Raw genomic sequence first — 13,790 nt, 5'->3', positions numbered from 1 at the left:
GCCCATTGCAACCAATCAGATTGCTTCTTTCATTTTTCAGAGGCCTTTTAAAAAATGAAAGAAGCAATCCAATTGGTTGCTATGGGCAACTGCACAACTCTTCCTCTACACTGGTTTCGATGAATCTCCCCCATAGAGTTCTGTGATTATACTCATATTAGTTTGAACTTTTGTGAACTAGGTCAATTGAATACAACACATTACCTCCTTTTTCAATTAACCTAGTTGCCCATTTATGGTATCCAATCAACCTAGTTTCCACGGTTCAAAGTATCAATTGACCTATATCTGTCAAACCTAATTAAAGAATAATCACACAACTTGAGCTGAACCCAGGAATTGAACCCACACCAGGGTCTCCCATACATATTACTACCAATACCCTGCTGTTTAGTTTCCTACTTCATTTGACACAGGATCTCCATAGACCACAATAGGCCATTGAATTCAATGGGCAAAAAATCTCAATGTTATAGATGTAGCCCATTCATTCCTATACACCAACAATAGACCATGGAGGCTGACTTCATACTCAGCCTCCAATGGTATTCTGACTCACCAAAATGATAATGTTTAATGGGTTAATTTATTCCTAAATTTCTGTACTTTCCTATTTTGTCTGTAGCTTGATGCATTGGACAAACATTTTAGCAGGAACTGGTGGGTTTGGATAAAACAGTCCCCCATAGGGCTACTGTAAGTGGTCCCCAAAATTTTTTGTGACACCCCTATGTCCATTTAATATATTGTTCAAGAGGATTACATTTTTTTATTGTATACAATTTTTTATCTTTTTGTATTCATTTTTAGAAACGAAAAGCTCTTCTGGAAAGACTAAGAAAAAAGGCAGAACTACATGGCGAGCTACATGAGCACTCTTTCCAAAACGATCCAGAGTGGCCAAGCATCAATGACATCCCAGGTGACATAGTTACATAGTTGCATAGTTACATAGTTAGTACGGTCGAAAAAAGACATATGTCCATCAAGTTCAACCAGGGAATTAAGGGGTAGGGGTGTGGCGCGATATTGGGGAAGGGATGGGATTTTATATTTCTTCATAAGCATTAATGTTATTTTGTTCCAGGAATGTATCTAATCCTGTTTTAAAGCTGTTAATTGTTCCTGCTGTGACCAGTTCTTGAGGTGGACCGTTCCATAAATTCACAGTCCTCACAGTAAAGAAGGCGTGTCGCCCCTTGAGACTAAACTTTTTCTTCTCCAGACGGAGGGAGTTCCCCCTCGTCCTTTGGGGGGTTTAACCTGGAACAGTTTTTCTCCATATTTTTTGTATGGGCCATTAATATACTTATATACGTTTATCATATCCCCCCTTAAACGTCTCTTCTCAAGACTAAACAATTGTAACTCCTTTAATCGCTCCTCATAGCTAAGATGATCCATGCCCCATATTAGTTTAGTCGCGCGTCTCTGCACCCTTTCCAACTCCGCAGTGTCCCTTTTATGGACAGGTGCCCAAAACTGAACAGCATATTCCAGGTGAGGCCGTACCAATGCTTTATAAAGGGGGAGTATTATGTCCCTGTCCCTTGAGTCCATGCCTCTTTTGATACATGACAATATCCTGCCGGCTTTGGAAGCAGCAGCCTGACATTGCATGCTATTCTGTAGTCTGTGATCTACAAGTACACCCAGATCCTTCTCTACCAGTGACTCTGCCAGTTTAATCCCCCCTAAGACATACGACGCATGCAGGTTATTAGTACCCAGATGCATAACTTTACATTTATCCACATTGAACCACATTGAACTATAATGATCCAAGAATTGGGAATACACATTGGTGCAAGTGCCAAAATTGCAAAATTATGCCAACAAGAGATGAGAGCATCTGCTGCCAGGAGGAGGATATTCTTAATCCCCACTTTGATAAAGGACTAACTTGTATTCTACAACACGAGGAGTTAGTCAACTTGAGATTTAAAGAAAAAAGTTCAGTGAATGGATAAGTGCCAAAGAATTGTTTAAAAATTGCAATAGGTAATAATATTGTATTGTATATTAATTTTTATATCTTTTTTAGAAACATTTTTTTTTATGTTTTTAAATATTACTCTCTTTTTTTGACCTTTTCATAAAACTTGAAAAATTAAAAATGTGCATATCAGCATTTCTCTGTGTTTACATGAACATAATTGCAGTTGCTATTACAATTCATTTTATTTTTTATTAATTTTTTTGTGTGCAAATAATTTACCAATCTCAAAGTACATTTACACAAACTTTAGCGTATACGGCTGGGGGAGATAAAACCGGGGGATCACGTATCCCTGCCATATGCAACCATATGTTAATTCCTTTCTATGAGCCGACCGGAGTGAAATGCCGATTATGGTTGGCTCATTTTTGCCCTGTATGCGCTTTTTCCACAGACCTAAAGCCATAGTCGACCATGGTTTTACTTCACCTTTTTAGGTACGGTTGAAAGTGCATACGGGACAAAAATGAGCCAACCTCACTGAGGATCACTCCGGTCGGCTCATTGAAATGATTTACCATACGGCAGGGATACGGTAGCACATGGTTTTAGCTCCACCACAGCCTTATGAACTCATGTAAGTGTAACAACATGATGTAGGTCTTTATAAGTCTTCCCCCACGATTGTGAAATTTGAATCTAAATCCACATATCTGTAAATTATTCATAATTTTTACACTATTTTAATCTTATTTTATTTGTAGGGTTATTCGCAAGTCCGCTTATAGATCCTACTCTTGTTTTGCGCATGGAATCCTTGGGCCTAAACGACGAAAGCCAATACCATCATGTGTCGTCAATTTTATTAGGTCTGAATTTCCAGATCCTGACGGGCAATATATTGGATTCCACTGGCCTGATGAATACCCAGCAAGTGACATGGCTGCTGATGTTTGATTCACTATGACACTTACTTTCTGCACTTTTCATGTTACTACAGTTTTACATTGCACTTTTATTGTTTACAATTTTTTTATGTTTATTTATCTTGTTATTTATATTATATTAATTAGTTATTTAAATTTTTATGGTGGTTATTTTATTTTGTCTATTTTAATCTGTCTACACCAGTCAGTTCCCAAACGTGGTCCCTCGGCACACTGCTATTCCATTTGACACTTCCCATTGTTGGAGTTTATTTTTCCGTTGATTTTTTTATTTCCAGCCCTGGCATGCTCGCTGATGACTGACGGCGCAGGGTGGAAGGGAAGCCTGCGTGCGAACTGCGCACAGTGTCCCACTCCCCCTTGCGGCCCAGTGAGGCAAAAATGGAGCCATGGTGAAGAAGCTGTAATACCTGCGGTGCCACCGTCACTGCGGTGTCACCCAGGTCCACCCTCTACCCACCCCAACTGTCAACCCCCCCCGTCCACACCCGTGTCACCATGTTCATCCTCCTGTCCTCGCTGTCACACATGTACACTCCTCTACACCCGTCTATAAACCATATACACTCCTCTACACCCCTCTGTCACCCATGTACACCCCTCTGTTACCCATGTACACTCATCTACACCCCTCTGTTGCCCACGTAAAATAATTGCGGATCCTAATGTGTTTGTTTTGCATGTTTAACAGTGAAGAATTGTGTGTGGAATAAATAGTCAAGATGGCAACAATTCAAAGTAGAGAAGATATTATTTGTCAGTTGCTATATAAAGCAGAAATTTTAAATACATACCAACTGAAAAATAGATAATCCATACTCCTTGTATCTCGGCCAGCTGCAGCACCTGGCGTATGAGATAACCCCCGGTTTTCTATAAAATTTTACCTTGTTTAAAGGTAGTCTTATATGGCATATAAAAAAAATATTAATTCCTTAGAAACTGAATATTTTTGATTTACGTTTTTTTTTTTTTAACAATTGATGATTAAAATTTATTTTCTGTAATGAAAACATTTCACAAAAACAAGTAGTAATAATATTTTTAAATAAACAACACTATAATAATAAACCATTAATAAAAAAAAGTATTTTTTACTCATGAAAATATACATGAATATGCATGTTGAACAATATAGCACATAAACAAGTATATAGCACATAACAAACAAGTAAAAAATTTAAATCTTGAGTGGTGTTTTTCAACCATTGATTGTTTGTCTGGTTTTTCAATTGGTGCTATATTAGAAGGCATTGTTGACCGGCGAGAGGTCCAGTCTATGGAAATGTTTCCATCGGCAAGTCCCATTACATCCTGCATGATTTTCGAGACGAATTCCTGAGTGGTTGGCTCATACACTGATCGTACAAACCACTCTTTCCGGGCTTTTGAATAGGCAAGATTGTACCTCGGTGTGCCTAAAGGTCCGCTAGTTTCAGTCTCTCTTGTAACAACTGCTTGCACTCTATTCACATTATAATTATGGTCAAGAGCAGCAAGCTGTGTTCGAGCATACACCCCGTCTGTACTAAAATGAAGTCTTTTAGGCCTGTATTTTGTTAGTGAACTATGAAACACTTCCAGATCTCCAGTGTGACAAAAGTTGCTAAGATGTCTAAGGTCTTTTTGTAGTCTTGTATCCATGACAATTTTTCCAAGTTCAACATAACAGGCACTTTGTTTTTTTAACCATTTTCGGGTGGACTGAATGTCCTCAGGGAGTTGGTCATGATGACAAGATGATTCCTGACCATTATCATCCTTCCAAAAATGAACGTTGGTGACATGGTACAAGACAGAGTTCCATCTGTTTACAAGTTCATCTGGATTGCATTCACAAGTATTAGAACTCCACCATAAATGATTTTTAATTGGTCCTATCCATTCTGCTAAATCTTGGCAGTTTTTAGGTTTTTTTTTGCTGACGGCAAGTAGCTTTTTTCCAATAGATTTAGCTAAGTGCCAGACATCAAACTGGTGACCAATTGTTTTATATTCCTCACGCAGCATTTTTCTGATGGATACGTGCCGGTCAGTGCAAATGATGTCTATGTCCACTTTATTTTGCAGTAGAAATTCCAAGGCATTCTTGCACGCTATTTTTTCAAGGGCAACAGAGGATAAACCAATACCGATTTGTTGAATGTTGAAATTCAATATTTTGTTAGTCTCTACATCCATCAATGTGTATATGCAATATTTTGCACTGTGCCCGGGTGAATCACATTGTCCATCTCCAGCAACACATACTGCATGTTGTGATATTTTTTCCATTTCTAATTTTTGATTAATTGTTCAAGAATTTTCAATTGCAGGAAATATATATATTTTTTGGATACGGTAGTAAGTAGCCTGGCTAATTCCCAAAATATTAAATATTTTTAGGAACTGTTGGATTTTGATGTAAGTGTTTCCACTAGTAATGATAGCAGTAGCTAACTGTAAATTTCCAAATGGTTTCTTTCCCAATCGGGGCTGGCTCTGCCATATGCGTTTTAAATGTTTGGCCTCGCATTCAGCAAAGACTGAAATATATGATCCCTTTGTTTTTTTATACACTCCTAGTATTTTTTTGTTGCAGGGTGGATTAGAGGTACAAGGCATCTTGTATAGTAATGTGTCCAAACAGCTTTCATAAACTATGAATTTTCTTTCTTCATGATGTGGTACATTTACATTTACAAATTTTTCACTCAGCACATGCTGACTGTCCTCTTCTTCGTAGTCTTCATCATCTGAATGAACTGAGTCTCCCTCATCATCACTTGAACTACTTTCATTTGTTGAGACTGGAGTTGTGATTGTTGATAAACTTTTATCTACTTCTAAAACAGATATAGGGGCATGCAGAGTAGATTCCTCCACAATAACAGTGACTTCAGGGTCTTCAATAGGTTGTATAGGTGAAATTGTCAATTCGGATAAAAGCGTGGCAGGTAGTAGTTCGTGTCTAGCTCTACAACTTTCTTGAAACTCAGGTACACTGTTAAGAGTTGCTGATCCAGTTGGTCCTATATATTTTTTCGGAGTCGAAAATATTACACTGGCACCTTGCAATGGCTCCGAAGGCAGGTTTCCAAATACCAAGCTTTGTCTTGATTTTTTTTTTCTCAAGATTTTTTTTTTTACCAGTCTTCTGCATTGTATTTTTATAGAGAAAGTTGTAGGTTTTACTTGTATACACTGATTTACGGTTCCCCAATTCCTGTCAAATATAGTTGCTGCTTCCTTTTTCGTTATCTCTGAGGCTTGTGGCTCCGTTTCAGTTGGGTTAACATGAGGTACAATATTTCGGCAGGTTGGGCACATTTCCCCTGGCTTTAAACCATTGGTTGAAGCTACGTCTTCATCCAATCTTTTCCTCTTTTGAGGATTCAGGATTTCAGCCTCAACTGCCTCGGCAGCTTGAACTTGTATATCCCGTGTAGGGAAAATACTAGGAACGGCAAAGGGGGTGAGCCTCTGTTTTCCTGTATTTGGATTAAAGGTATAGTCAGTAGTTTTAAAATGGGCTGAGCAGAGCCGATAATTGTTCGTTTTAGAGAGATGAATGTGGTCAACCAGTTCATCAATTTTGGGAAACTCTTGATCTGTAGCCAATAGCCATGCCATGATACGATCCCTCTCTCTTGGGAAGGAATGCATGATGATATTATGGTCGCCTTTTATGCTCCTTGACTTGCAACCGTTGACAATGCAACCCGGCATTTTCTAAAGAAGAAAATGGAATAATGGATTTTAAAATAAATACTAAATATGTCTATATAAACATATTAAAATTACATTATGTTTCTATTTTCTAGGAGAACATTTGAAAAATAATATTTATTGAAAAAGCACCATTCAAATAATAAATACAAGATTAATATGTTAGTTCACTAGTACAGTAATGTAACTCCTTCCAAAATTTTACAAAGCTTTCTAAATAATTTTAGTGCGGGAGCATTACATTATTGAACTGAGGCATAAGATAGTATCCACTATAATCTAAGAATGGTGCAGAATCACGTGGAATAAAATAGTGTCCATTAGTGGAAGATGTTCCTCATTGTGAATAGAGGCTAAAAAAATCTTTATAAATTATAGAGTAGTGTCATCTACTAAATGAAGATTGTAATTAACTATAAAACCCTTAAATACAGTAGAATATCTGAGAGCCTTTTAGTAATCTACTAAAACCACCCCCCCCCCCATATGATTTTAACCACTGTGCCATATTATTTCACCTTGATCCGCCACTATGTCTACTACTAATTTTCACCCTACTATTTCATTGCCCCTTTATTACCTCTGTGTGGCATGAAGAGGAAATACATTTATGTATCTAAAGGTTGTTGGGTTGCCCAAAGCAAACAATCATATAGCTTTTTTGATGAAAGAAGCGATCTGAACGGTTGCCATGGGACACTCTTCAGCTTCACATCAGGACAAGTTGTTCTAAAATCACCCACACTATATTTATGTATTACATAACTTTATGTAAAATTTTTATGCAAACCTGAAAAGCGGCTCTGATAAGTAGTAGACAATAAAGCAAAAGAAAAGAGCTGTTGATGAGTCTTCTGAAAAAAATCAAAAAAGGATAATGTCACATTGACACACAGAACTAAGCATCATTTTATTACTTAGATTTTTGATCTATGTTGCCCAGCTTTTAAAAAATTTAACACATAGACACCATAGGTGAACTAAGCCTAAATAGACAAAATTTATAACACAACAAATGACAACTTATCACAAGTTAACCCTACTAATCGCTTTTGAAAATGGGGATGTGGCTTCCATAAATGTGTGTAGCCTAGGACTGCACACACCAATACCAAAATATTATACACATAGTAGTACACGCAATTACGAAGCCATTACCGTCTCACTTGAGAACTGAGAGCACGCTCCACTGATCACAACATCACCGCTGTCCAGCCGTGGCATTGGTCCCTGAACCTAGTCCAATAACACCACCATCTGCATTTTCCAGCAAGAGGCACATACTGGCAAACCTTCATTCCGCTTGAAACTTGGTTAATATTGTAACAGCACTGCAAGGGTAAAAGAGTTCCACAGCGGAGGACTCAAGTAAAGCAGTGCGCCCCTGAATAACTCAGTACTCACCCCCACCCCACTAAATATCACTCATACAGCAGGGCTGTGAAGACAGGGTATATTGGGCAGAAAATAGAGGGACTCCAGCACAGCTACTAAACTCATTTTTACGTTTTATTTAGACTACATTGGCACAGTGACGTCCGTGCCAGCTACATGTAATGCTAAGACATTGATTATAACAAAAAAAATTTTTTATGTACATTTAGTTTATATTACATAATACAATTATGTATGTATTATTAAATGCCAACCTATATAGCTGTTCTGTAGAGTAGTCAACAATAAACACAAATAAGATAGCTGTAGATGAGTCTTCTGAAAAATGAAAAGGAAAATGTCACATTGACATACAGACCAATACATCATTTTCCTAATTATGGTTTTGATCTATGTATCACAACTTGTTCCAAATTGAATGCATAGACACCTTATGGTGAACATTAGAGATGAGCGAACTTACAGTAAATTCGATTCGTCACAAACTTCTCGGCTCGGCAGTTGATGACTTTTCCTGCGTAAATTAGTTCAGCCTTCAGGTGCTCCGGTGGGCTGGAAAAGGTGGATACAGTCCTAGGAAAGAGTCTTCTAGGACTGTATCCACCTTTTCCAGCCCACTGGAGCACCTGAAAGCTGAACTAATTTATTGAGGAAAAGTCATCAACTGCCGAGTCGAGAAGTTCGTGACGAATCGAATTTACTGTAAGTTCGCTCATCTCTAGTGAACATAGGTTAAAGCATAAATATTGACACAATTGACGCCACAACAGATGACCACTTATCATAAGTAGTATAGCATCTGGTGTCCATTTTTTCAAGACAGTGGACAGGGCAACGCATAAAGATGTGTTACCCTGTCAGGTGCCCTCTCAGATGTCCAACCATCCTGCCTCAAAATTGATGTCCTGCAAAGTTTCCCTCTGGCGTGATTTGCGGGTAAAATCATGCAAGAACTGATACCAATCTTTTCTTTTTGACAGATCACATTCATCAAGAATCTAAATTTAATGCCAGATGGGTGGACATGATGGAGGGCTTATGACAGGGTAACACAACTTTCTGCTTTCACCTGTCCGTTGGCAAGAAACAATGGACGCATGAGTCAATACAATTTATGCCAAGTTTTCATAAGTTATTCAATCAGTTGTGTCAATATTTAGGGTGAGACCACCTATGCAGGATACCTGATATATGTGAACCACACCATATAGCGCCACCTCTACCCTGTTAATATATATTTTGAATACTATGTTACACAATTAAATTATTATGTTTTATTTTCAAGTTCATTAATTGTGAGGAATACAATTTTGCATTCTGTTGCCTATGTAGCTGGCTCTCCTTTATTTTGGTATAAAAACAATAAAATGGAGGGGAGTGCTTATTTCTCTAAAATTTTATAATTTTTTTTTTATTAATTTATATTATACGGTTTAGTAGTGGAACCAATCGTATAGATGTAGTCCATTACAAACGCAGGGATTAGCGTTTGTGCCAAAAAATAAATAACCAGGAAGCGGTAACCTCCAATTATTACCAAGTTCACAACCTAAAACGAGATACCGGGAAGAGCCGGTACCAACAGGCCCAGAGCGTCCAATATGGTGATCCTGGGCCTAGTTGTTAACAGGCTGGTGTTTTTTAGTCTGGGGAGGGCCAGTAACAATGGTCCTCGTCCACTCTGGTAATGTCAGGCTCTTGCTGTTTGTTTGCTATCTGGCAGAGACTGAAAAAATGGTGACACACACGTTGTTTGTCAAAAATAATTACCAAGATGGGGAAAAAAAAAAAACGGGTGCAGTTCACCATATTTTCATTCTCAGCCAGATACCAACCAAACAGCAACAGCCTGACATTACCAGGGTGGGTGAGGACCATTGTTACTGGCCCTCCCCAGCCTAAATAATGCCAGCCTGTTACCACCTAGGCCCAGGAGCGCCATTTTTGATTCTCCAGCCCTGTTGGTACCGGCTCTTCCTAGCAGCCTTGTGGCGGTGGGTACCAGGGTAATAATGTGGGGGGGATAGCGCTAGCTGGTTTTGGCGCTAAAGCTAAGCCCTGACTTAGTAATGGATTCTGTCTACAAGACAGTTTCCACTACTAAGCCTTATAATGTAAATTTATTACACAAAATTAAAAAATTACAACACGTTTTATAAAAATGTTATTGAAAGAAGCACTACCACACAAGCTGTCAAAATATTTTTTTGAATTTACAACAGAATAAACGTAGTCCATCAGACAGAGTTGTAGCCCTTCACACGTATCTGAAATAAAAACTAAAAAAAAAGTTACTACATGCATGGCACTCACCCCTGTGGAGAACGTTTTTTTTAATGTGGATGCTCCAACTTTTGATAAAAAACAACCCCCATTTCCTGTGTGGGAATGATGGGAGTTGTAATTTAAAAAACAAGTTGAGCCTAAAGATTTGCAACAGCAGAAGGCAACCTGTTCCTAAAATACAACCCTTATCATGGGAGTTGTTGTTTAGAAACAGTTATTCATGTGTCTACTAAAATTACTGATGATGAATATAATGAAGTATATGTTTATTGGTCTCAAGAATGTTTTTATCATGTCAGTAAGCAATACATACACACACACATATATATATCTATGGATATATATATATATATATATATACCGTATTTATCGGGGTATACCACGCACCGGCCTATAACACGCACCCTCATTTTACCAAGGATATTTGGGTAAAAAAAGTTTTTTACCCAAATATCCATGGTAAAATGAGGGTGCGTGTGTGCGCGTGTATACCCCGATATACCCCCAGGAAAGGCTGGGGGAGAGAGGCCGTTGCTGCCCGCTTCTCTCCCCCTGCCTTTCCTGGGGTCTAGAGCGCTGCTGTCGGCCCTTCTCACCCCCTGGCTATCGGCGCCGCTGCCCATTCTGTCCCCCTGACTATCGGTGCCGGCGCCGATAGCCAGGGGGAGAGAAGCGGCGCCGACAGCCAGGGGGAGAGAAGGGGCAGCGGCACCCATTGCCAGCGCCGCTGCCCCGTTGCCTCCCCCCCATCCCCGGTGGCATAATTACTTGAGTTGGGTCCGCGCTGCTCCAGGCCTCCGGCGTGCGTCCCCTGCGTCGTTGCTATGCTCGGCGCGGCGCACTGACGTCATGCGCCGCGCCGTTCAGCGCATAGCAAGGACGACGGGGACGCACGCCGGAGACCTGGAGCAGCGCGGACCCGATGCCACCGGGGATGGGGAGAGGCAACGGGGCAGCGGCGCCGGCAATGGGTGCCGCTGCCCCTTCTCTCCCCCTGGCTATCGGCGCCGCTTCTCTCCCCCTGGCTATCGGCGCCGGCACCGATAGTCAGGGGGACAGAACGGGCAGCGGCGCCGATAGCCAGGGGGTGAGAAGGGTCGACAGCAGCGCTCTAGACCCTAGGGAAGGCAGGGGGAGAGAAGCAGGCAGCGACGGCCTCTCTCCCCCTGCCTTTCCTGGGGCGGTATCGGCGTATAACACGCACACAGACTTTAGGCTAAAAATGTTAGCCTAAAAAGTGCGTGTTATACGCCGATAAATGCGGTATATATATATGGATATATATATATATGGATATATATATATATATGGGTATATAGATATGGGTGTGTATATATATGGATATATATAAGGATATATATATATATATATATATATATGGGTATATATATGTATATGGGTATATATATATATATATATATATATATATATTTATATATGGGTATATATATATATATATATATATATATGGGTGTATAAATATATATATGGATATATATACCCACACATACATACCCATATATACTCACACATACATACCCATACATACCACACATACCTATACACACCCACACATACATACCCATACACACCCACACATACATACCCATACACACCCACACATACTTACCCACCCATATATATATATATATATATATATACATATATACCCATACACCTATACATATATACCCATACATATACTGTATACCCAGACATATATACCCATACATGCATTCACCCTTACATATACTGTATACCCATACACATATATACCCATACACAAATATACCCATACCCACATATATACCCATACCCACATATATACCCATACATATATACCTATATACCCATACACCTATACATATATACCCATACATATACTGTATACCCATACATGTATACCCATACATATACTGTATACCCATACATAATTACACCCATATATATATATATATATAAAAAAATCCAAAAATAAGCAGCACATCGAGGTAATTGAAGAGATGTAGGTAGGGTGCACGCATGCTGGAGCCACGGTCCACTGGTTCCTTAATGATAATCGTAGTAATATGCAGCACACCAAAATCAAGTGCAAAGTGCTTTTTATTCCATGAGGTACAAAAGCGACGTTTCGCCGGCCTCACGCCAGCATTCTCAAGTGACAATGAGTGATACAAACGGGCTTATATACACACCGCCCTTCATCAATTAGTGACATCATAAGTGTATTAACATAAATAAACAAACATTGAGAAAGACATGATCATACTATGAATCACAAACATCGCAACAGAGTATGACATATATTCAATATTACAATCCCTCCCAGGGTGTATAACATATAATGTGCTGCTTACTGTGAAATATACATATAGATTGCCTCCCGGGTCCAGCCACGGTGTCCATAGCCTCACGCCGTGAATCTCGTGGAACGCCAGAGTCAGCGCCTTTCGCGCTGTCAGCGGAGAACAACATCCGGTACGTCACTTCCGATGTATAGAGGATCGCGATGTACGCGACGCTAAGCTTGGTGTTGCTTAGTAACAAGGCTTGTTAATCCCAGTATCCATGGAAATCAATGATAACGGTCAGAGAAGTAGCATATGTATGACGCAAACTGGGGCATCAGGTTTATGTAGAGAAAGATAGTTGTGTAGACATAAATGGGGAATGTATCTGGAGTCACACACAGTTGCATACAATGGGGATGTGAGCACAGCAATCCTCCTGCTATTAAGGGTAAGGGTGAGAATTGTGGGACTACCCGAGTAAATCGGGGTACCCACAGTATGTGACCAAGGCAGAACCGCACAGAACTGTTGCAGGGTCTGTCCTATAGTGCACAAATTCACCCCCCCTATTGTTGCTGGTGGAAGCGCTCAATTTTCCCCCACACATCGATCCATGCACACTGACCCACAGTCTCATTACCCCATGTAATGTCTGGATAATGTCCAAGACTAAGCAGAGTGTTTCTAATGGTGACGGAGGATGTGTTGACGCCGTGTTCTGGCTCGGCACCGTGGCTGTCACCCAGACAGAGAGCAACCTAAATAAAAAGAGAATACATAATTAAGAATAAAATATAAAAACCAATTCAGAAATAGAAATTGTATCACAAATCACCCCACAAAGGGAGGTATGTTATACCCCAGCCGGGGCTAGACCATCAAATTACTTCATCATTTTAGGAGAAACAATGAATTCAATATTTAACCCATTGGGTTTGAGACAGTTTAGATCAAAGATCCATCTCAGTTCACGTTTTTTGAGCATGGTGATTCTATCACCACCCCTGTTAGGGGGCGGAATGTGATCGACCACCATACATCTCAAGTCAGATTCTTTATGACCCATTTCTATAAAATGGTTGGAGACAGGCAAGTCCTTTCTACCCTTTCTAATAGAATAGCGGTGTTGATTAAGTCTGGTTTTAAGATCTCTCCTTGTTTCCCCCACATATATTAGGTCACATGGACACCACAGAATATAAATAATGTGGTCACTGTCACATG

General features: G+C 39.7%; 1 protein-coding gene across 1 annotated transcript; it reads right to left on the bottom strand.

The window, feature by feature from the left end:
• Window positions 1–2,137: 2,137 nt before the first annotated feature.
• On the bottom strand, window positions 2,138–8,315 carry LOC130295452 (uncharacterized). The gene is made up of 3 exons (XM_056546237.1): window positions 8,244–8,315; window positions 7,385–7,448; window positions 2,138–6,597 (listed from the first exon to the last, which is right to left on the bottom strand). Exon 3 carries the CDS (start codon window positions 6,592–6,594, stop codon window positions 5,182–5,184), a length of 1,413 nt encoding a protein of 470 aa, XP_056402212.1. The 5' UTR covers window positions 6,595–6,597; window positions 7,385–7,448; window positions 8,244–8,315; the 3' UTR covers window positions 2,138–5,181.
• Between the last annotated feature and the right edge of the window lie 5,475 nt (window positions 8,316–13,790).

The sequence above is a fragment of the Hyla sarda genome, chromosome 11 (genome assembly GCF_029499605.1).
Source record: "Hyla sarda isolate aHylSar1 chromosome 11, aHylSar1.hap1, whole genome shotgun sequence".
Classification (NCBI taxonomy): Eukaryota; Metazoa; Chordata; class Amphibia; order Anura; family Hylidae; genus Hyla; species Hyla sarda.
This window is presented reverse-complemented; position numbering and strand designations above follow the sequence as displayed.